The 24,423-nt window shown below is 37.4% G+C and overlaps 2 protein-coding genes and 2 long non-coding RNA genes across 5 annotated transcripts; 3 read left to right on the top strand and 1 right to left on the bottom strand.

The window, feature by feature from the left end:
- The first annotated feature begins 986 nt into the window (after nt 1-986).
- Nucleotides 987-4,588, top strand: LOC137735049 (auxin response factor 18-like). Its single transcript, XM_068474410.1, has 4 exons — nt 987-1,274; nt 1,570-2,728; nt 3,016-3,872; nt 3,998-4,588. The coding sequence occupies exons 2-4, from the start codon at nt 1,628-1,630 to the stop codon at nt 4,035-4,037; spliced, it is 1,998 nt and encodes a 665-aa protein (XP_068330511.1). The 5' UTR covers nt 987-1,274; nt 1,570-1,627; the 3' UTR covers nt 4,038-4,588.
- Nucleotides 4,589-17,055: 12,467 nt separating this feature from the next.
- LOC137735509 (uncharacterized) lies at nt 17,056-18,845 on the top strand. Of its 2 annotated transcripts, XR_011068661.1 has the most exons (4): nt 17,056-17,221; nt 18,005-18,107; nt 18,253-18,489; nt 18,766-18,843. It is a non-coding gene; the product is annotated as an uncharacterized lncRNA (long non-coding RNA). The 2 variants fall into 2 exon arrangements; XR_011068660.1 differs by having other exon boundaries at nt 18,253-18,845.
- Nucleotides 18,846-19,017: 172 nt separating this feature from the next.
- LOC137735508 (uncharacterized) lies at nt 19,018-21,355 on the top strand. The gene is made up of 8 exons (XR_011068659.1): nt 19,018-19,065; nt 19,150-19,267; nt 19,343-19,424; nt 19,639-19,700; nt 20,248-20,342; nt 20,457-20,610; nt 20,696-20,890; nt 20,964-21,355. It is a non-coding gene; the product is annotated as an uncharacterized lncRNA (long non-coding RNA).
- A 267-nt stretch (nt 21,356-21,622) lies between these two features.
- On the bottom strand, nt 21,623-24,099 carry LOC137735361 (GCN5-related N-acetyltransferase 4, chloroplastic-like). The gene is made up of 3 exons (XM_068474785.1): nt 23,834-24,099; nt 22,973-23,369; nt 21,623-22,161 (listed from the first exon to the last, which is right to left on the bottom strand). Exons 1-3 carry the CDS (start codon nt 24,018-24,020, stop codon nt 21,873-21,875), a joined length of 873 nt encoding a protein of 290 aa, XP_068330886.1. The 5' UTR covers nt 24,021-24,099; the 3' UTR covers nt 21,623-21,872.
- Between the last annotated feature and the right edge of the window lie 324 nt (nt 24,100-24,423).

The raw sequence follows: 24,423 nt of genomic DNA on the forward strand, positions 1-24,423 counted from the left end.
GGGTTAGAATGTATTTTATTAAATGGTTTTTGAAAAGCTTTGTTTTGCCCACTCACGCTTTTGTTTTGCGTCCCTCCAGGTTCTAGTTGCTTAGCAGGTTCGGTGGTTTCCCAGAGGGTTCTCCCGGCTTTTCTGACAGACACTCACCAGCGTAGGGTCACCTTCGGGTGTACTTTTGTCGCATCTTTTCCTTGGACTGCTGTAGACTTGCTCTGAACTTGTGTCTCACTTACGCTAGCACTTGTTTTAGTACTTTGTATGCTAGTTTTTAAATTATTCGTCCTTTTATATTTCTATTTCATTAGCTTCCGCACGTGCACATGGTTACGTCACCTACGTGTGACGGCCAGCACGCCCTGATCTCGGTCGGGGTGTGTCAATAAACCTATAGAAAAACGATGAAATGTATGTTTTAGAAGGCACACAAAATCATTAGGCGCATAAGTTGGAATTAATCCGGTGGATTTATAGAAGAAAAGCAGAAATCTACAAACAAACTAATTAATAAGGAAACATATTTGTTCAGTTTCCCTCAACTTTGACTTGCTTTTTCAAGCCTTCCAAAGTGTGTTTTTGTGACCTTGACATAAAATAAATGGCCTTGATTGCTGTGGGGAAGCCTTCAGTAATGCATGAACTTAAAATAATTGGAATGTTTAATGCCACTTAATTGGCTTACTTTGTTTAATGCATGGCCACGAGCCTTGTGCCTTCCAAGCAAGATTGGCTTTTCTTAGCACATGTATCATTAAAATCTCACGCATGTGCATGAGCGTGTGCGGAGAGATTAGTATATATAAAATAAAAGCGTAATATATTGGTGTGTTGTTAAGACCTTTGCGATCCGAAACCATGGAAAAAATCACGTCAAATCTCTTGCCCTACTGAAATAAACAGAAAATAAAGTAAAAAGGAAAATAATAATAATAAACATGAATTTAAAAAGGGTGGCTTTTGCCTTTTGGTATGCGTGTGTGTCCCTTGTCTAAGTCTCTCTTTCCACACACGCTCCCAACTGCCTGCTCTGGTCGGCAACGAAGCTTCAACCTCAGCACCTTCCAACAGCAGCAACTGCCTTCTTTTTTCACCCAGAAAACCCAGTTCAGTTTTCTAGAGAGAGAGAGAGAGAGGAGAGAGAGGCCGACCCTTTACAGTTCACACTTACAAAGTCAAAGGGGCCACACCAACAACCCTCTTGATATTTCAGGGGAATTCCAAATCGTGGTCGAGTTATCGTCTCTCGTATCTTTATCTTAGCTTGTTCTGAAAAGAAGGTAAATTATATGCACTTTGTTGTCCCTCTTTAATCTAAAGTTTCTGCTGTTGTTTCTGAAATTTTTCATCTTTTGCTGTGTTTTCATAAATCCCAGAAATTATACTCGTAAATGTCCTGGATTTTTCATTGATGATTAACTCAAGACTGAAACTTTTCTTCTGTAGTTTTCAGTTTTGTTTTGTGATTTTAAAATCAGAATTTTTGTGAGCTTTTTTCTGTAGAAAAAATGGGTTTTCCCTTGCCACTACTATATCTGACTTGATTATTTTTCTGTAAATTTGTTTTGTTAACAGCTGCATTTTACTGAGGAAAGCAGTCAGACATAAAGAGGGTCATAGATTGTTTGACACAATGATTACAGTTATGGATTCTGTAAGAGAACCATTGAGGAGCAACTCAGAGAAATGGCTGGATTCTCAATTCTGGCACGCCTGCGCCGGCGGCATGGTTCAAATGCCGCCCATTAACTCTAAAGTCTTCTACTTTCCTCAGGGCCATGCTGAGTACACCCATGGGAAAGTGGATTTTGGGAATTCTAGAATTCCACCACTCATTCTCTCCAAGATATCTGCTATCAGATACATGGCAGATCCCGAAACAGATGAGGTTTTTGCGAAAATGAGGCTGATTCCGGTGAGAGAGAGTGGTTTTGATCTTGAGGATGATGGGTTTGTGGGAAACAATGGAACAGTTGAGAATCCGGAGAAACCCACATCATTTGCCAAGACATTGACCCAATCTGATGCTAACAATGGGGGAGGCTTCTCTGTGCCTCGTTACTGTGCGGAGACCATCTTCCCGCGCTTGGATTACTCGGCTGAGCCTCCTGTTCAGACCATTCTTGCAAAGGATGTGCATGGCGAGATTTGGAAGTTTAGGCATATCTATAGAGGTACTCCTCGGCGTCACCTTTTGACAACGGGGTGGAGTAATTTCGTGAATCAGAAGAAGCTTGTTGCTGGGGATTCCATTGTGTTTTTCAGAGCGGAAAATGGTGATCTCTGTGTTGGGATTAGAAGGGCTAAGAGGGGAATTGGCGGTGGACCTGAATACCCATCTGGATGGAATACTACTGCTGGAAATTCTGGCTCTGAATATGGGGGTTATTCTGGCTTTTCAAGGGAGAATGGTAATAAAGTGTTTGAAAAAGGTTCGAGTGATGATGCCAAGGGAAAAATGAGGGCTGAATTTGTTATAGAAGCTGCAACTCTTGCTGCCAATGGCCAGCCCTTTGAGGTTGTGTACTATCCCCGTGAAAGCACACCGGAGTTTTGTGTTAAGGCTTCAGCTGTGAGAGATGCAATGCAAATACGGTGGTGCTCAGGAATGAGGTTCAAAATGCCCTTTGAAACTGAGGATTCTTCTCGGATAAGCTGGTTCATGGGAACCGTATCTTCTATTCAGGTTGCAGATCCCATCTGTTGGCCCGAGTCTCCATGGCGTCTTCTACAGGTAGGTTACATACATACTACATAGTTTTTATCATATTGAGTGTAATCTTCCAAAACCAAAACTAAGTAATTGATCTTCACTACTACTTTCCAAATTATTGCTAAATTGTCATCCTATAACATAAATGTGCATCTGTGATTCAATAGATACCTTTTTTAGCAAGTCAAATTGTGTATTTTTGTGAGTAAATTGTATTCATACATTCATGGCTGATACTGATAATAGTATGTTGAATATAAATATGAAATTATCATTTGTTAGACATTAAACAAAATATTTTTTTTTAGGTTTCATGGGATGAGCCAGATTTGCTCCAAAATGTGAAACGTGTTAGCCCATGGTTGGTTGAATTGGTACCGAGCATACCATCCATCCATCCATCTCCCTTCTCGCCTCCAAGAAAGAAGTTGCGGCTTCAACATAACTCAGACTATTCCCTTGTTGGCCAACTTTCCGTGCCATCAGTTTGTAGCAACTTCCTAAATTCGAGCAACCCCTTATGTAATGTATCGGACAACCAATCTGCAGGCATACAGGGAGCCAGGCAAGCTCAGTTTGGACTATCTTCATCGGAGCTCTTCTTCAACAAATTGCAATCGGGTCTGTTTCCAATTGGGTTTCAACAACTTCGTCATTTTGCCCCTCTTGAAACCATTGGGGGCAGCTTTATGCGCAAAGCTGAAAGCAATGATAATATCTCTTGTTGTCCCACTCAAAGTTTGAAGGATAATGATGAGATAAAGACACCTCACATAGTATTATTCGGTCAGCTAATTGTTACAGGGCAACATATATCTAAGAGCTCATCCGGTGATGATTCAGATGGACATCCAAAGAAAGCAACAAATTGTTCTGATGGCTCTGGTTCTACGTCACATCGCCATGGTTCAGTGGAAAATTGTTCTGATGGAGGGTCTCCTTGGAAGACAGATGACAGCGATCTTAGTTTGGAGACTGGTTATTGCAAAGTGTGTATTGATTCAGGGGATGTGGGGACTCTTGATCTCTCTGTCCTTAGATCATACCAAGAATTGTATGGAAAGCTAGCTGGTATGTTTGGCAAAGAAAGTTCAAAGATGTTAAGAAATGTGCTCTACCGAGATGCATCAGGTGTTGTTAAACACACCGGAGACGAGCCATTCGGGTATTTTTACGCATGCTTTATTGCCTTTCAAATCATTTACTTGAATGAGCATTTTTTTCTTCTAGGTTTTTAATTATCTATATGATCACCACTTACAATCTTGTTTGTATTGTTTGTTTTGGCAGTGACTTTTTGAAGACGGCAAAAAGACTTTATATGGCGTAACTGTGATAGCCTCATGCTTGTCTTTGCACCAATGCACCAATGCACCAATGGATCTTGAAGAGACCATAAAAATTCATGCTTTTGTCCTTACAAATGGATATTTTATGAAGTTTTACTTCACAAAATATACATTTACAAGCACTTCATAAATGATCCATTTTAAAATTTTCAAAGGCTGCACTTTTAATTTTATAAAAGTGGGCAAATATCTTTTTTGGGTGTATTGTTGTGTAATATGGATCTATAATTACGTAATGTGAACAGCATGTCGTTTCTTCTTCGGGGAAGGGTTGGTGCCTCGCACACGATTGTTGACAAAGAGCTATCTCGCCTAATCCTTCTCTACAAAATTTTCTACAAAAAAACAGCATTTTATGCCAATAACTCGGCATCAAAGTGAAGCACGCAAGTGTGTCTTATGTTGCCTCTTGGCCAAGAAAACAAGATTTGCATTCCCCCTTTTACTCCTTTCCTTCACACCTAGTTGATGAGTTATATTTTTTATTCACACTGTCATGCGGCGTGACTACTTCAGGCAAATTGTCACATTTGATGTTATCACAAAGTTCATAAAATATCAATCACATTGTTCACTCATATTATAACATGTGACACTATGATACTGTAATCGTAAATTAGTCATATCTTTCAAATTTTAATTTGCAACTTAACATGAAGAGAGAAGATAACCAATAACAGGTGTCGATTTTAGTTTTTAACAATTTTTCATATACCAGAGATCTTGAAGGATTTCTTGTTTAGATGAGTTGAACCATTGATCCATGTTTTGAGCATTGAAAATCATGAACCCAAAAACACTCTTGGGAGTTTTAATAACTGTAAACATGACAAGTTTCAGAATCCCAACCATTTTAATCTACTATTCTGCCACAAATATAAGTTTTGGGATTTGAACTATTTTTCTTATAAAGCTTGAGATCATAAAAAATCAGTCAAATGAGGATTTCTGTTCTCCACTTCTATAACATTTCATAAAAATTTGATCTTTTCTTTTTAAAACTAAATAAATAAATAAATAAAATCAAACAGACAAAGATTCATGAGCCAAGTAATTCCAACCCAATGCTTACTTTGAATTGTTCATACGAAATTTTTTAATTTTTTAATTTTTCAAATATAAAATTAAGATTAGGTTGACATTTTACAAATCTCACAAGATGGACAAATCCACATGACAAACCAAAATTATTAAAAGATAGCAAAAGATGCTGAGACATCACACATTCTTTCTGCGTGGAATTTGGATCTTCATTTGACAAAAGAAAACATTTTTATGTCAAATAATGTTAAACGTCTCGCATCAGTCATCTTTTAAAACAAATTATAATTTATAGTAAATAGATTTATTTTTTATTGTACAAAAACTTTTTGTGATAAAAACTTCATACCTTAAAATTAGCATAAGTGATTAAGTCAAGGATTCAACATCAATATGATTATTGATGAAACACCGATATATTTCCCTGAAATATTATCGGTGTATTTGTACAACAAAATTCCAAATAAATAAAATCCATGTTGGTCAACAATAATAATAGACAACATTGAAAATTGGAACTCGTTTTTGGGATTACAAATGTAAAACGATGATGTGGTTCTCAATATTATGTTATATTTTAGTGACCAAGATCCAAGATTTCCCACGTTTGCTTGCGTCCCTTACTCCCCTTATTAGTCAACTGTATCCATCGGATTTCTGACATGGGTTTTTGCAAACAAATTCCAACCTGTGTTTCTGTTTTGGATCTTAATTAATTTTGCCTTTTCTAATCACCCGCTCGCATCGCATGAGAACGTAAAATATAATTAAGTTTAACACCAGAGTTTAAGCCATTGATTAATCTCAAAGTCAACACAAAGAACATCATGAAGCAAATGTTGAGGAAGAGCATGTGACATAATGTTTTATTTAGTCAGTAAACATGTTACATTGATTTCTAACTACATATAGAGTCAATGCACAATGGTTACAATACATAGGGTTGAGTTTACTTGATATACAAGAAACATTAACTAATAAGGAGAATCCAGAAATGAGAATTCTACTTTAACAATCACACTAAAGCAACAAAACGGTGAGTATGAAATTACTGGGTTCTTATCAAACTCGCGTAAATTTACTTGATACGTGTGATTTACAAGTTATTGCACATTTCAAAGTTTAGTTTAAGATTCTATACATAATAAGATAGTGAACCGTAAAATTTTTTCAGACAAACAAAAACCTATTTGTACCACATTTATGAACCACATGTGAGATTTAGGTAAGAATGAATCCTAATTCCATCTATCTACGATACATGTAATCAACATATGAAGCATTGTACATGCACTAAAAAGGAAAAGATGTTCTAGAGCATTGGGTCAAATACTCAGAAAAATAGCCAACATATCAGCCCATTAGATGCATAGTGACTTTAGTCCAATTTTGCCAATTGAGCTAATTGGGTTGGGTTACTATGTTGTCTTGGAACTGGTTCACCTTTCGAGCTAGGCCCTTTCTCTATGCGGACTCAATTTTTTGGAGAATAATTTTTTCCAAATCAAAACGTTATGATGACGATGAATATAAGAAAACACAAGACTCCAACACTATGATATGTGATGTACTACTTGGGTATTATATTAATTAGGGAAACTTTTTAATTCAGTTCGTAACTTCATCTATTCTAAATGAGTAAGCATGCCAACAATAAAGACTCAATGTTGCGACATCGTATCTTCATTTGCATGCTAAAGGTGGTTGTTTCTTGGTAAATCGTATGATTGAAGTTTGTTCTAGACTAGATAATAATTTGTAGTAGTGCTATCAAAACACTAGATTGCAATACAACTTTGTAGGTAGTAGATAATGTCTTGTGAAATTAAACTCATAAAACAATACCTAAATTCCATAGAATATAAAGTGATGTTTCCTCTATTTTTTTAAGAATAATTTTTAAAATAATAGAAAACAAAATACACTTTATAATAAAAAAATTAAAAATCATTTATGCCATTACTACCGTCGCCATAACCAAAACCACTGCCACAACGTTCTCTACCATCTTACAATCATGACCACCGCCGCCACCACCACCACCTCCACCACCCCATCCCACCATTACGGCAACCTACCCTACCATTACCATCTCATCCTAACCACCACCACATGCACCTACGCTGCCACTACCACCATATTATCCGCCAATATCACCCCCACTACCATGGCCATCAACACATCCATCGTCTCGCCGCTATGGCCCCACCAGCACCTCCTACCACCATCAACACATTCTCCACTTCATTACCCTCACCATGGCTTTAATCACCATTACTACCAACACGATTCTCATCTCAAGTATCATTACTACCAAACACAAAGTTATATATATATATATATATATATATATATATTACGTTTTACATATTGATAGCAAACACGTTTTCAAAGTTCTTATTTCCAAAATCATTCTCAAAATAAACAATCAGAAGTATTTTCAAACCATAAAATACAAAATCCTATTTGTCGTTTGTTTTTTTTTTTACAAAACAGTTGTTAAAAAATTGTTTTGGAAAACATAACCGAGTCCTAAATAGCTGGCGATGGCCTTCTATTATTCCTTGAATAATATTTAGATGTTGTAAAATCGACGGTGTGTGCAGTGAAATAAATAAACAAGACACAAAATTTACGAGGTTCCTCTACAGTCAGTGTGACTAGAGTACTTCTTCGGAGCAACAGTGATGCTTTCATTTATAATTTGAAGTAATAAGATTACAAAGATAACTCTCTCTATTCTCTCCTCTCTTTTTCTTCTCTCTGCCATGAGCCTTATGGCTTCTCTCTTCTTCCTCTCTTCTTCCTTCTTTCTTTTCTCTCTTTTCAGCTGTAAGGCTTTGTGTTTTTGTGTGTGATTTTATATGGAAGGATGAAGCAGCAAGTGGATTAGTAGACAAACATGTAGAGTTGTAGTGGGTTGGCCATCCACACATTGAATGGCTTATCAGATTACAACACTCCCCCTTGGATGACCACAAGTCTTCAATTGACTTGTTAAAATCTTGATCCGTTCTGGATGCTCCCCCTGATGAGTATCTCCTCCTGATGTCAAACTCTTTAGGCTAATCATTGATCCTTCTGCTTTAGTCTCTTAGCGGGGAGAGTTGCCGAAATAGGTGCTTTACTTGTTGTTAACTTTCCACAAGCTTGGTCTTGAACTGGACTGTAGGGCCTTCTGCTAGACTTCTTCCAAAGATCTGAATTTACTCATTTTATATGGAGCTTAGTTTGATTCAAGGGTGGTGGAAACTTGATCTTGAATCGGATTTGTGATTCCTTCAAGGGTTATCGAGGCTTGATCTTAAATGAAATTGGACCACGAGGAGCTTCACGTGACAAGTGATATTCGGCTTTGTCCAGGATGAATCGGCACGTGTTTATTATGCTTGTTGATTTTCCACAAGCTTCAATGTATCATTTTCACTTGCCTTATCCGTTCCCCTTGCATGGTTTTTCCCCTATGCAGGTGTGACATTTTTTCTTGCAGTATTTGTCCCCTAATGCAGGAGTGGAATGCAAACCTTGCATTTGAATGGTCCTTCAGAACATCACTTCTCAGCGACTCATCATACTTGGCAGCTTCAATGTAAATAGCCAACATCATATCAATAGTTGAAGATGAATACTCAAAGAGAAATGCAAGGTAAGCAATCAAGGAAGGGTTCTAGACAATCAGTTCTAGATTGGAAGTTTGATCTCAGGTTCCAACTGATTGCTTTCTTTCTCTTTGTCTTGCAGATAAAAGCAACAACAAAGAAAAAGGACAAAGGAAAGCATGATGTGAGATACTTTTGCTTTCGACCCTAATGATATGAGATACTCTTGCTATGGTGTGACTTGTTTGAAGAGGTATTCTTGGAGAGGAAGAAAACTGAGTATTTCGAGATGCTTTGTTGAAGATGCATTCTTGGAGAGGAGGAAGAGTTTAGGCATTTTTGCAAGTCTGTTTTGCCATGGAAGACGAATGTCGACATATATAGAGTTCTCTCAATAGCAAGTAGTGGTGCTGTGCATTTACTCTTGTCAACAACTATGGTGTAATTAGAACAGTAAGATTCACGCGTTTTCAGTTTTGTTAGAGATTTTTGATAAAGTTGCATGTGATATCCAAAAAAGCTGAGATTGAGTATGAAAGGTACCGACAAACTTTCATCCAGGAAATCCGGCTTTTGAAATTTGGAGAGCAATGTCTCTTCGATTTTTGAACAAGTGGCCCTGTTGTTTCTTTTTTTATAGAGGCATCAATTGTGTTCAAAACGTACACTCGGAAAAGCTGTTGCCTGTAGAATTTTCTCTTTCTTGCACTTTTGAGATTTTATTTGACCTCATTTTTCTTTCATCATTTTTGAAAATGGCTTGCCCATCTAACCTTTGTTTAGATTTAAGTCTCGAAAGGGATACAAACGAGCTGCGTTAGGATAATATTGGCATTCATCATTCTTATCTTCTAATGACCCTCTTACAGTTGGAGACTCTGTGATGAAGAATAATATAACCGCTACAGTAGTAGTTAGGAATCTTCTCATGCCAAAGGATAATAGAATCCTTTTAGAACAGTCTGATGAGTTAGCCTTTCAAGACTCCTTGGCTCTCAGTGTTCAGTGTGCTGGCTCTATTTCCAATATGGGCCAACGCCTACTTACTCGAACTCGCTAAGTTGAATCATTGATGGTTGAGGTGGCAAGTCTTAAGCAAAATATCAGAGGGCTTAAGCACGAGAATAGAATGTTACATGTGCTTGCAAATAATTACTCGACAAGCATGAAAAGAAAGCTCGACCAACTACTGGAATTCGAAAGTCGGACTCAAAGTGACAAGCAGAGGTTTATGGCTTTATTCCAAATGCACTTATTGCCTTCACCATCTGGAGTTTTACCAAGTATTGAGGTTCCAAATAATCAACCTCTGGTGCCTCCCTCTTCTGGGGTACTTTCGAGTACTGAGGCTTCACATAAGCAACCTTTGTGAAGGTTCCGTCCTGTTTGTTCATTTTAACTCATGTGTATGTCTGTAATTTCTTAGAGATATTAATAGATAAGCTTTATTTCATTCAATGTATTGTGTAAATACAATAAAGCATAAACTTCACTAAGATGTTGTACTTTTGGACCAAACATCCATTCATCTTTTCCTTATGAAGATGAATGATTTTTCTTAGTGTCTAAATATTAATTAACCACTTAAGTGTTCAACTCATGATCGTCAATCCATATGGTTCTTTAATACTATAAACATCATGGATAAGATTCGTGTTGGCATATTGTTTGATCTGCAGCCTAAGCCAATATTTCTCTCAACATTTTATAATCTCTCTTGACTCTTCAGGAGTTCCAATTTAATAATATCAAAAGATTTTAATATGTTGCAACAATATCAGAATGATAGTACTTACTAAGGCAATTCATATCATCTATTGGTATTGAGTATATAATTTATGCTTTACCCTTCCAGGGCTTACTTCAAGCAATTTGAATCCTTCAGGGATTTTTTACACTTCATGACACATTCTCCTTTGAAATTTATACAGTGCAACTTGCTTCCATATATACTTAAGGGATTTACTTGGGGAGATACGCTTCAAGCATCTCATAAAGTTTCATAATGAGAAATCATGTTTCCATAAGTGTATTACAATTTCAGGTCTCAACTAAGAACCTTGTGTCATATTATTTGAGTGTAGCTCACTGTATTACAAATGCCCTATGTAACTTTCTGGGTTCAACATCATTTGACGATTTGTACAATAGGTCCATTTTCCACGTTCTTGGTAAATTGATATGGAGTTGCCTTTCTCCATTTTTTGGCCAATAATTTTTCCTTTTGTCGACGAACAAAAGAATACAGCTCATTGATGAATTTAGTAATTATTTGTAAAAACCAAAATTACCATTGGTTATCATCAATCCGAGATCCCATATTCTCATGTTCATGCGTATGCATAAAAGATTTTTAATTCTTTGGATATCCATTGCCTCTTCAAGGACATTACACTATCTCTTTCAAAATAGTCATAATTTAGAGAAAGTGGATCTTAACCTCCTTTGGAGCGTTATAGAGCTTAGATTTTAATCTCCACTTCCGGGAGTTGAGTCATTGGAACCTATACGTCTATCATGTTTCATGCATGAGATATCAAAATTCCCATGTCCACGAATTGTCCTTTCTGGGACGTGTATCCATGCGGCGAATGCAACAATTATGTTTCAGGAATGCAATAGTTCAGTAGTGCCATATTCTTCTTCTTTCGAATAACTGAACCTTTTGAATCTAAGGGTCTGCTACACTTCAGGCGTAACAGATAAATCATTAGCTACCACATTATTTTGTCCAACAGGGACATCAATTCTTGTAGGCACATTTGTAGCAAGTCTATTGATTTTATCACTTTCGTTACATCATTCAATTATTCTTACTTCATTTTCTCATTGATTGCTTCGTGAATCAAAATAAGACAAATTTTATTCGTTCTTCTGAACGGTCTTTTCTCATTATTCTTCTGGAATGATATTTTCTCATCGTTCTTCTGGAACGATGTTATTTTCTCCCCCTAATGGCGGGAAAAATGTCTTGTCAAAATCATAGTCCGTAAATTATGCAGTAAATATGTCACGCCCCGATCCCGACATACGTCTAGGATCGACACGTGACATCACCAAATACCCGTCTCTAACATACCCCGCCTCCGGAAAAAGGCAAAACATAACTTAAGATCCAACTGTGCAATAATTCTTCGTAGACTTTATGGCTGCATCTAACATCCTCGTTAAACTGCCTACGTACTCTAAATAAGGATCAAGCCATTCGTAGTTCATTACTTCACTACACTCGAACATTCATCACATAAGTCGTTATCTCCCAACAAAATACCACAATGCATATCATGCAATATTTCAAAGAACAAACGACAAAGCACAATCATATTCTCTCGCCATATTTATCAACAAGTCTAATCATAACAATAACAATGATATCCAACATAATAATCCCACATGACGAATAACATTTCCACTTCATCCATCACATAAATCATCACGTTTTCCACATAAAATCACAATTCATAGCGTGTAATATTAAAGAATTAACAATGCACAATATTATTCTCTAGAAACATTAATTAACTAAAATAATCATAATAACAACACTCATATCCAATGTAATTCCACAATCCCGTCAATTAATCAATTCGTGAATCAAAGATGCACAATCTAGCATTTAATTACGTTAATCAAACAATGCGATAACAAAACATTTCACGAATTTAACCAAGGAACTCTATATAATTCCCCACTTGGATTATGAGTAATAAACATGGTAATTCTTATTTATATTCACAATATCTATTGTGGGTAATTCCCATCCACTAGAATTTAGGATTCTAAGATAACCTTACGGAAATGAATAAAAGCAAGGATTACGGACCACTTAACAGAATTCAACAACATCGGGTTCCAGATCACTCAACGGAACCAAAATATCAAGCGGTTTCTTGTAATCTACCCAGACCTGTCACATGTAAAATCAATGCTTACATCATAGGAATGGTACACTGGCAAATCAGGCACTCATATAAGCTGCGAGGCTTAGGTGAGTGACAATAATACAAGTATGTGATATACAATAAAAACAAACCAACGATCACAATCTATAAATATAAAGTATAGAATCATACTTTATGGAATCATAATCAAGTCGTTGAAAACTTCATAAAAGTCACTCAGACATCCAACGGTTTTCCAATTCAAACCACAAGATTCCCAAAAACCATCGTTCATATATACATTAAAAACTAGGGCTAAAGGAACGCAGTTCGGCCGAAGACTACATCTTTGGAAAAAGGGGATTTCGGACCACCCAACGAAACAAAGACACCAAAGGGGATTCTGGACCATCACTCAATGAAATCCAAACCTGGATACAATTCTGGACTATCACTCAACGAAATCCAGACCAGGATACGATTCCGGACCATCACTCAACGGAATCGTGGAGTAGAAGGGATTCCGGACCACCACTCAACGAATTCCACACCAGGATACAATTCCAGATCATCACTCAACAGAATCGCGGAGTAGAATGTATAACACCAATCAATGAAACATGACATGGATCAAGTTAGGTTACTCAAGTTACAAAGACTCACCAAAACAAGAAATGAAATAATGACACGAGGGGTTTCGAAGCAACAAACCCCATGCCAATGGGTTAACGGTCCACTACTAGCGCTCACATTTCATCACATCAATCCAATCATACAATACAAACCATATTTCCAATGTACAAGTCAAATCATACTTAATAAAAATAGATCGATGGCCAGAAATAAAAATAACACTTCAATAGAAAGCACATTTAATAAACAAGTATAACTCAATATGGTGCCACAAATACATATAGCGAGACACACGTCAACTGGGAACGACACGTCATCATGATGAGTCAACTAAGCTCCATCAAGCCTCAACAACAAACTAGAGATAAACGACACTCTAGAGTAGAGCCTGTTGACTAGAACGTCAACCATTGATAAGGTAGGTCCATTAAGGTCAACAATCTAAGGTTATTCAATTCGGAAGATCCACACATCGGATTTCCGATCCGTAAGTTCTCAAAGGTCTAACAACTGATAACTAAGGTGCTCACAAAATTGTACGACGATCCAACGATCGGATTGTCGTCAATCACACAAACAAGTGGTGGTCCATTTTGAACACCACACCAAACAATTGAATTTTAGGAAACCGAGCTAGACATAGGTTCATAGGGTCACTAGAAGGTATTTGGTACTTAGACAACAATCGTGGACGATCCCACGCACCGCCATACGTGATGGTAGCCAAGGTGGAGGGTTTAGAAACCCAGAATTTTCAACATTAACTAGGTGAGCTCGAATTTATGTGGTAGTTAGAGCTCAACAAGGGAAAGACTTTTCACAACTAGGCTGACAATAAATTCTAACTGGAAACCGTCCAAATTCACCGGAGAATACAGGATTTCTAGGGTTCTAAACACCAAACTCTAAAATGAATACGAAAGCACAAACTAAGCATACCAACTCGAAGATTATGAAGAGTAGATGAAGTTTCATACCTCACTCGAAGGAAATGGTTGCCGGAATCACCAGAAAAATGATAAAACTGCCAGAAAAGTCGTGGGCTTTGTGGCTTCGAACTGCAAAGATGGAAAAGAAAATGAGAAATCTAACAGCACATAGATGTAGGGCTCGTCAAGAGCTTTCCATGGACACCAAGATCACCGAAAACAAAGCTCGGATGAAGGAGATACAAGCGGGTCATGTTTGTGGGTTAATGGGTCCAATTAGCCCCTAAAACGAGTGAGCAGCAGCCCTTCCCCATTTTTCAGAAAACCTCCCCCCCTTTCTAAAGGTTTCACACCAATTATAGCATTTTGGTCAAATTACCAAAATGCCACCAACTTCAAACGACTCTAACTTCTCTGTTCTAACTCGGAATTAAGATCCGTTTACGCCTACACGCTCATGGAATCGAACTCTACCTAACCAACTCAAGTCCGAAAAGGTCGAGAAAATTAGAAATGATTAAGGTACCCTTCACTTTGGTTTTCTCAAATTTGAAGAATTAACGAACAAATTTCAATTAAATCTCCGAAATACGTCAAGAATAAAATAAAATACTAATTTTGGGGATGGGATGTCACAAAATATATCCTCAGTCAAGGGTTCCAAATATTGAATGATAAATGGTGAATCAAACCCAAAATAAATTCCCAGTTTGTATTGATGCCTTATTTTAGTACGTTGTGGTAGTACAACAGACACATGGATAACACAACAAAAAACTTGTAAATGTGTAATGTTTAGCTGGTGCCCAAACACGAGTTGTATTGAGAAATATTGATGGTTGGCAACTGGTCTCAACTGAACTTAATAATGAATTATGTAAAATGGTTTGTACCCATCTTGCAATTTCTTTTTCATGAGCAGAGCACGAGTAATCAATTTCATCTGGTTAATAAATGCTTCTGCTAAACCATTTTTGGGTATGGACATGAGGAACATGGCGTTCAACATCAATGCCCAGTGATATGCAATAATCATCAAGACTTTGAGATGTAAACTCTCCGGCAAATATGCATTATATCATCATATACATACATCAAAGAACTTCTAGTCCTTATTTAATAGTCAGTGGACTGAGACTCTTATGTCCTTTATTACAATTAAGTTGTGGCACTTCGACTCTTCAAACTTAAGGTACTCATCAAGGAACTTCATATCCAATCGTGAGGATCTAGGGACTTCATGCCTGATCTTTCTGCATGATGGAACTTCGGGTCCAATCATTTTACGTGATGAGGATCAAGAAACTTCATGTTCTAATCTGATAAAGAACTTCGGGTCTAATATGCACTCATCATAACAAAAAGAAGTACAATAAATAAATTAAAGCAATAAGTGGTAATTCCAGTCATGATAAATAAATTGCTTTTAAGTAAATAAAGCTTGTGACAAGAGTTTTGATTCAGCACCATTCACATAAATATCAAAGCTTTAAAGCAAAGGGTAATAATTCTACTCACTATAAATTAATAGAACTTGTGTAGGGTTTTAAACCAACACCATACACATAAATATGCCAAAACAGAAAATGCAATGATTAAGTCATCATCTTTTGCTTTTTCTTTTTCTTGGTCTGCCACTTCTTTTGTTTCATTCTTTTTATTTATTTATTTTATTATTATTATTATTATTATTATTATTATTATTATTATTATTATTATCATTTCACAACTCTAAATCCTTTTAGTTACTCAGGAAGTAATACTAACAATAAGTTCCAATTGTTGTTCCTCCTCCAGTGAATTTCAAAAAAGTTGTAACGGTTACCATAAGTTTTGGAGTCAAGAGTGTCTGTAATTTATGAGAAGATCAAACCATTAGATTTAGCTTAAATTTTAGTATGATATGGATAAGAGGATACCGAACAACTTTCGTGAAGAAACAATTTCGATCTGAGTTACTGAAATGGAGTTTTGGTACTCATAAGGTGCCCGTCCAATTTTCTGCGGAAATTAGAAACTGGTTTGGTATTTCAGGCATTTACGATGATCGCACCGTTGGAATTTTCTGAAAATTTGATATGTTGTAGGTACTGGGCGTACGAACAACTTTAAAGAAGAAAGTATTTCAATCCGAGGTCTGTAATTGGAGTTCCAAGGCCGTTTACATGGCTGTCAGATTCTCTACGAATTTTGAGTTTGTACTCTTTTGCTTCTGCAAATGATGATATACAGTAATACAACAACATATATATAGTTACTTCAAGAAAATCAGTAGTACAAAGATTTTAAGATGAAATGAAAAGATTTTCTTATTTGTGAGATTCCAAGCAACAGAGGTGAACAGGATTTGTGGCGTTGTGCTTTCCACTGACACCAGAGCTTTTTGTGCTGATAACGTATTGTAAAATCGACGGTGTGCAGTAGAATAAATAAATAAGACACAAAATTTACGAGGTTCCTCTACAGTCAGTGTGACTAGAGTACATTCTCGGAGCAATAGTGATGCTTTCATTTATAATCTGAAGTAATAAGATTACAAAGATAACTCTCTCCTCTCTTTTTCTTCCCTCTGCCATGAGCTTTGTGGCTTCTCTCTTCTTCCTCTCTTCTTCTCTCTCTTTTCAGCTGTAAAGTTTTGTGTTTTTGTGTGTGATTGTATATGGAAGGATGAGGCAGCAAGTGGATTAGTGGACAAACATGTAGAGTTGTAGTAGGTTGGCCATCCACACATTGAATGGCTTATAAGATTACAACATTAGATACTTAAAGGACAAATAGAAGTTCTAACTCAAAATTATTCGTGACTGATTTATAAAATATAATCAGAACAGTTTATATTATAGATCCCTTTATGAAAATCGTCCCTAAAAAAAATCAATTAAAAAGTAAGATCACGTAATTGTATAGTAAAAACAGATGAACAGAATTGATAGAAGTACAGACTCTGATTCAAACCGGAATTTTGAGTAGGAAGCATTGTTCTTAGTCGTTCACCTACCCTTCCACCACCGTGTTCTACTTGCATGTATCAGTTTCTCCGCTCCCTCTCTCAACAAACGCAGCTTGTTTCATAAGATGGAAGGTAAAATTTTGCTTCTTTCTGTGAAATTTGAACTAATATCAATCTTCCCATTTAATAAAAATTTATTCTTTTTTTTGTAAGTTTTTCTCTGCTCTGTGAGCTTTGTGAAAGTGACGATTGGTGCATAAAATCAATTCTTTTCATTCGGGATTGACGCAATTAGAGAATGTAGAATTTGGGTTCTTTGGTAATTTTGTTTTCAATTGGTATTCTGAAGTGCAATCCCAACAGTTACTCTGCTAGATTATTGAACATGAAACTGGCGATTTTTTTTGTTTTTATTAATAAATGTGAATCTGAAGTTGGTTTGGATTAATGGTGAATGTAATTGTTCTTAATAAGTAGATTATATTGATGAAAGATGCCGAAAATACACATTGAGTCGTTGTTTAGATTGTAAGCTGTGTTTTGCTGACAACTATATGAACTGCAGTTTATATATTCTGCCCAGCAGATCGAATCCTAATTCTATCTATTATCTGTTATGCGCTTTCTTGATATTATGCAAGTTTTGATCAAGTAGTTGTCACATTGTATCGCATTTTGTAAATAAATTTAGATGAAACCCTCTTCTACTCAGAATGTCAGTTGTCCGATGTTGTAGTTTGAAATACCAAAAGATTGCAATGTTTTGTAGAATTGACCCTTCTTAGCTCACAAGGAAATAATATTGATGAAATTTGGAAATGGGTTTCAAGGCTCACAAACACTGCTGATGAACAAACTCTCTTGATTAAAATTTTATGACTTTGAATCTGATAAAATTGTGAACCATCTATGCAGCAATGTCTGATAAAATTAGGATCCACTCCCGCAATGTTTAATAGCACAATTACTGAAGATAATTCTTTCTTAGGCCCCGCCGATGGGTCTAGTATGATAACAGGTAGGGTATGCATGTTCATTTGTAAACTATGTGATATCATACCCCCTAGAGTTCTGGCCTTATTGTCTCCCTATGTGATCTCATCTTTGTTGGCTTCCCCTGACGTAAAGTCTAATATATATTATATATTGTGTTATTCCAACAGCAAGCCATTTCCCTTACAACAGGAATGGGTTCAAATTTTTCACAAACTCCGGAGGTCTTGGGAAACCTGACATTAAGAACATCTTAGAGCGTGCTGCAGATATATATGATAAATTTACAGTAGAAGGTTTGACAAACTCAAAACAAAAATTGCTTGCCTCCGTAAAGAGAGTTGATTACATGAATGTATATACATCTGATCTTGCAAAGGCAGTCCGCAAAGCTGCAAGAAATATAGGTATGACTTCCATGAAATCTTCAACGTGGTGGAAATGTACTGAGATACATCTTTTCATCCCTATCACGAAGTGCAATGTTGGTTGTAGTTCACTTCTCTGTTCAGTGTCCAACACCAACTCCTTCATTTTGTAAAACCTGTTTTTATTATTAGTTCCTCCTTTAATTTTCTGTAAGCAGCTCTCTTATTGCCCTTCCATTTAAATTTTTGTCCTCTGATGCGCTTTCATCTCTTCTTTTCTTTTTTTCTAATTTGTTTTGTGTTATATAATCTCAGAGAAGCCACTTGAAGGGTTCCATATTGTAGTTGACGCAGGGAATGGAGCAGGAGGATTTTTCGCTGTAAGTTTTCTTGTTTTGGACGTTGATATTTGCTTCCTACCTGTACTGTTAGCCTTTTTTATTTCGTATTTATTCTCTAATTTGAAGGCAGTATGCTCTGTGCATTGATGACAAAGGTTTGATATTTGTTTAATACATACTCAAGTTAATCATAAGTGTTTTATTTCAATTTTATCATGCAAAAGTGCTTGGACCTCTTGGTGCAGTCACTACTGGTAGTTTTTGGAGCCAGATGGTAATATTGGTTGTTGAACGCAAAAATATTGAAGTTGTACATACATTCTTGAAATTTTTAATGAAATTGATGTTCTTGGATCAGGTATGTTCCCAAATTATATACCCTACCCAGAGGACAAAACAGCAATGAAAGCTGTCACCCAGGCAGTCCTTGATAACAAAGCTGATTTGGGGATCATCTTTGATACAGATGTCAATAGGTACATTTTCTTGCGACCCGTAGATCTATTTTATATTCACACTGTTTGCTTCTTTCTAATTAGTGTTGCCCTTAGATCTGCTGCTGTGGATTCTACCGGCCTTGAGTTCAACTGGAATCGTCTGATTGCCTTTATGTCTGCAATTGTCCTGGAGGAGGTAAGATTTTTCTTCTTTTTTGCACCAAGGCTCATGTCAAATATTGTTTATGGTTTTACTTTTCCTAGCATCCGTGAACAACTATTGTCACAGACAGTGTCACTTCAGATGGTCTCACCACATTTATTGAGAAGAAACTGGGTACGAAAAAACCGAAAATGGTATACTTCTCTGATTGTATTGAATGTCTTATAATTTTAGCAATTTCTTGTAGGGGGAAAGCACCACCGTTTCAGAAGAAGCTACAAAAATGTCATTGACGAAGCTATTCGTTTGGTAAAAAAAAGGGTCTAGTTATCCTTCTTACACTGTTTATTACTTATACAAAATCAATAAGGAAGAACTAACAGAAAATCTTGCATCGAAGTGCTCGTAGCTTTAGAAGCCCCACAGTGCTTCTAGACATGTTTTTGCACATTAGAAAGGATGACTCAATGGAGTTCTTCGTCCTAGATCTAGCGTTAGGAGAAATATGGTCCTTCTAGACATGGTTTGCACGTTAAAATCTAGGAACTATCAATGAACCAAATAAAATTTTTCTAGCCGATCAAGTTGTAGCCACCCATCGACAATTAGAACAGCTGCTGGCAATGAAATCCTTTTCTTCTTTTCTTGACACCCATTCCCTTTTTGTAAATATTTTCTGTCCAAGCCATAGATCTTTTGTGCATAGTGTTTGCATTTTATATATTGTTTTCTATATACTAAACATGCCCATGAAATAAACAGTAATATCTTTCTTTCTAGCCAGCATTGTGTTAATAATTCTTGTTTAATTGTGCATCTTCTTTTTCTTGTCAACTAAGTATATATGTTGATACAGAACTCGATCGGAGAGGAATCACATCTGGCTATTGAGACAAGTGGCCATGGAGCTCTCAAGGAAAACCACTGGCTTGATGATGGCGCATACCTCATGTTAGGCTTTTGATTTAACACTGCAGCAGGGTCTCTCTACACTTTAGATTAATTGTCCATTGATTGACATACAGCTCGTGATTTGTGAAATTTGCTCAACTTTATCTTTTCCAGGTCAAAATTTTAAATAAACTTGCTTCAGCACGCGCTTCGGGGCAGAGTGGCGGCAGTAAAGTTTTAACCGGTCTTTTATAAGGTATTGAGGAACCAGAAATTTCAGTGGAGTTGAGATTAAAAGATTCATCAGTTATCCAGATCTTAAAGGAGGGTATGTTACTGTATACGTTTATCCTCTTCTAAGTGTTTCTTCTGCGTGTGTATATGCTATGAAGTTGCTGATAAATTGCTTTCAGAACTTTCCGAGACTATGGAGAAGCAGTACTGAAACATTTGGAGAACTACGTCGACTCTGATCCAAAGCTTCAAAAAGCCCCTGTTAACTACGAAGGAGTAAGATTACTTCTCTTCACGCCGAGTTTCTGGCAACGACGGATGGTTTCTTCTTATTAGACTCACTTCATGATCCTGTACTTCCCCTTAACATCGAGGTAGGCAAAAACTCATCACCACTTGCAATCATTTCTTAATGTACTGCAACTGATACAAAGTTTTACACTGCAGGCACCGAGCAACAGCGATGCCGTGTTACTTGGAAATGTTGTGCTTGGTGCTGTGAAGGAGTTCCCAGCTTTTGGATACATCTGCTTTAGACAAATTTGTACAAGCATCATAAAATTTACATCTATCCAAGTGGAAAATCCTTTGGCTTCTTCGGCATCTTCATGCCTCGAGAACTGTTTTCCGGCATTGGTTGTTAGGCACCATAGGATCTCGAAGACATTTGTTTACCTATATAATGCCACTGTACAACGATTGAGTTTCCCGTACTTTGGTGGGCGGTTTAGAACTATAAACACGTTGAATAACGTGGAATTCCAAGGGGCATATTATGAGAGCATCTGATTGTCCATGGTAAAACGTTGCAATTTTGATTTTGTTTGAAATGTGAACCTTTAGACATCACTAGTATGTTTTGTGATCAATGTCTCTGTTTTAGAAATTGTATACGAGCAACAGCAATTTATTTTTTTCCGTCTGGTACCATGGCTGTATTTTGTTCCGCCATGACGATGGCCATGGCCTTGGCCTTTGATGGAGGTCATGGCTGTTCAGTTACTAGGTTGCATATTCAGCGATGAATACGAGCTGTGTAAACATCAGAGGAGGTAATTTCTGGCACGACACGTTACACAACTTTGAAAAAATTAAACTATAAAACGGGCAGAAATATACCTTCATAAGACAATTGGGCAAAGGATGCTGCGACCTACCCCAAATATCTACAAAATTACGTTTTATCCAATGAAAAATACAAGTTCTTGGCACAGATGCATCTTTCCATGTATGTAATTATATACAACCTATTCTCAAACATCCTAGTTTCTGTTCCTCTTTCTTTTTTGTCTTTCCAAATGTTTTCTTCTTTTGTCTGTCTCCCTTGTTAGTTTCTTCACATGTTCCTAAAGGAGTCTAAGCAGAAGTCTTGGGGTTCAAAAGCTTCATCATGAAGTTGAACCGAACATCCGGACCGGTCTTGGGCTGGGGCCAGTTTGCTCCTTCAGGCACCTTGATGCTTTTGAAACCCTGGCCTTTGTACAGCTTTACGGCTCCGGGATTGTTCAAGTCGCAGTGCAATGCAATGGCACGGCAATCCCAGCTCCTGGCTTGGGCTTCTGCTTTAGCTATTAGCTTTTTAGCTATTCCTCTTCGCCTAAAACTCTCCCGGACAGCAACGTTTGACACGTACGCAACTCCTTTCCTGCAAACAAAAGAAAAAAAGAACGTATACCAGATGAGCCATATATCTTATCAAATTTTACAATGAACATCTAATGTCATGGGATTAATGATTTGCAGAATTGAACTCTCGTTAGTTACAACTGAATAGAATGGTCAGTCTACAAACGGGGCTAGCCATCACTGTATCATTTCCAACTTCCATCATACGAATCTAAGAATTTCTCTTCGTCAGCGCTGAGCCTATGTATATAAGAAATATTCCCACTCTCAGAACATATCATTTATGCATGCACAACAGAAGAAATTTGAGCTGCAACAGCTGATGCGATGAAGAGATTCAGAAGAGACACGGAAAAGGTCTATGAAAGGAAAGGGCGGGGGTTGAGGCTGGCTTGGTTGCCACTCCCACTCTTGCCCTTTGCCTCCATTTAGGATGAGGCTCTCTCTAAACAGGCCAAGGGATCTGATGAGGATCTCTATAAACAGGCCGAGGGGTCTGAAGTCGGAGATCAAAAGAAGTAGGAGTGAAACCAAACAAGGCCAAAGATGAGGGCTAAATGTGGTTCCACACTATCAGTGAAGAAAGTAACAAATCAACGCTCTTAGTCTAATAATTGTGTTATGAAAGGCTTCTGGTTTACGATCAAGGTTAAAGATGATAAACCGTTCATATGAAGTTGCACAAAGTCGAGGAAAATACCCTTTTTTCATAGAAGACAACACTGATGATTATCAAGTCTGTAACCAAATAAGTTTCAACCAAAATTCAACTCTACTAGTAAGTAGTAAAGTAAAAGCTGCTCAAGGCTTTTAAGACATTATGAACACACCTTCTCTGCCGAAGAGGCCCTTTTCTCGGAAGAAAATCAGCAACAGTATCCACAGTCAATATTCCAGCCACATACCTCCTATTGAGACGGAACTTCCCATCAAAACTGCCAACCTTAAAATCATCCCTCCCGAAGAGGATCGTTTCATCACCAGCATTACCAATCACAGCAACCAGACAAGTCCTCTTACAACCATTTGGTAAAGAAAATCCGGCCAGCATTGCCACCAGCCGGTCAATCCTCAGAACAAAATCTAAGGGGAAAGAATAGTCGGGGAAGAAGGAGCTGCAATGTGTCTCAGCCACCTCCCAACAGTCCTCTACCCGCGCCTCCCGGACCACAATCTCGGGAGACACCGTGGGAAATAAATCAGCCACTTGACTGGCTCTGCAAACTCCTACACCCAAAAACCAGAAAATGGGACCTCAAAAACCCAAATTTCCTCATTTAGCTATGTAATACACAATCACTCAGCTGAATCAAACCACCAAAAAGGCTTCTAGACATGTTTGACGGAAGAGGTTAAAAGTGCTTATAGATCATAGCAGGTGCTTCCTCGGTAACCCCTTGCAAGTTCTTTTGTAGGAAGCACTTGAACACAAGTGCTTCCTACAGAAGTCGCAAACCGGGAAAATCTCTCTTTGATTGCCAAAATAATCAGAAAAAAAAACCCAAAGGGAAATGGAATCCAAGCTTTTGATTATCCATATGAACATGTGTGATTGAAGTTTAACCCAATTGAGCAGTCAACTCAAAACTGAAATTTACAGATTACCCAAACACAGTCTTACGTAGAAATTAAGGAAATTGAAGTAAAACAAGTAAAAAGGTAAAAAAGGTAAAAACTTTGGGATTACCCACCAGATTTGGAGAAGTTAAGGAAAGAGAGGTCATCAGCGGAAGTGTAGACAGGAACAGGAACCCTGGAAGAAGTGGAATTAGTAAGAGGAACAAGAGGGTTTGGTCTGTTGAGGTTGAGACTGTTGAGGAAGGAGCTGTTTAAGAAGGTTGGGGATGCTGTTGATATTCCCAACGGTATCGTCCGCATTTCTTGGACCCTGTTTCTCTCTCTCTCTCTCTCTCTCTCAGATTCTTTCTTTTTTGGGAGGGGGGCTTGTTTCAGCAAGATGACACCTGATGAGGAAGCCACTGTGTGTTTGACGCCAAAAGTAACTGAGTTACCTAACTTTCCGTCCACACGTGTCTTGTGTTGGGGACCGTGCCGTTTCTCTCATTTCACTTCGGGTAAAAGTAAAACCCATGTTTTTTTTACCTTGTTGGAGTAAATCACTAAATGACCATGATTTTTTTGGTGCAAGTTATGCCTGTAAACGGTAAAGATAATGCCGTTTTTTCACATGTAAATCTTGTATGTGAATGCAAACAGATGATGTCTGCAGAGTAGCCAGAGGTTTTAATGGCAGTTGGACAATATTTCGGCTACGGAACGA

Source organism: Pyrus communis, chromosome 5 (assembly GCF_963583255.1).
Source record: "Pyrus communis chromosome 5, drPyrComm1.1, whole genome shotgun sequence".
NCBI classification, from domain to species: domain Eukaryota; kingdom Viridiplantae; phylum Streptophyta; class Magnoliopsida; order Rosales; family Rosaceae; genus Pyrus; species Pyrus communis.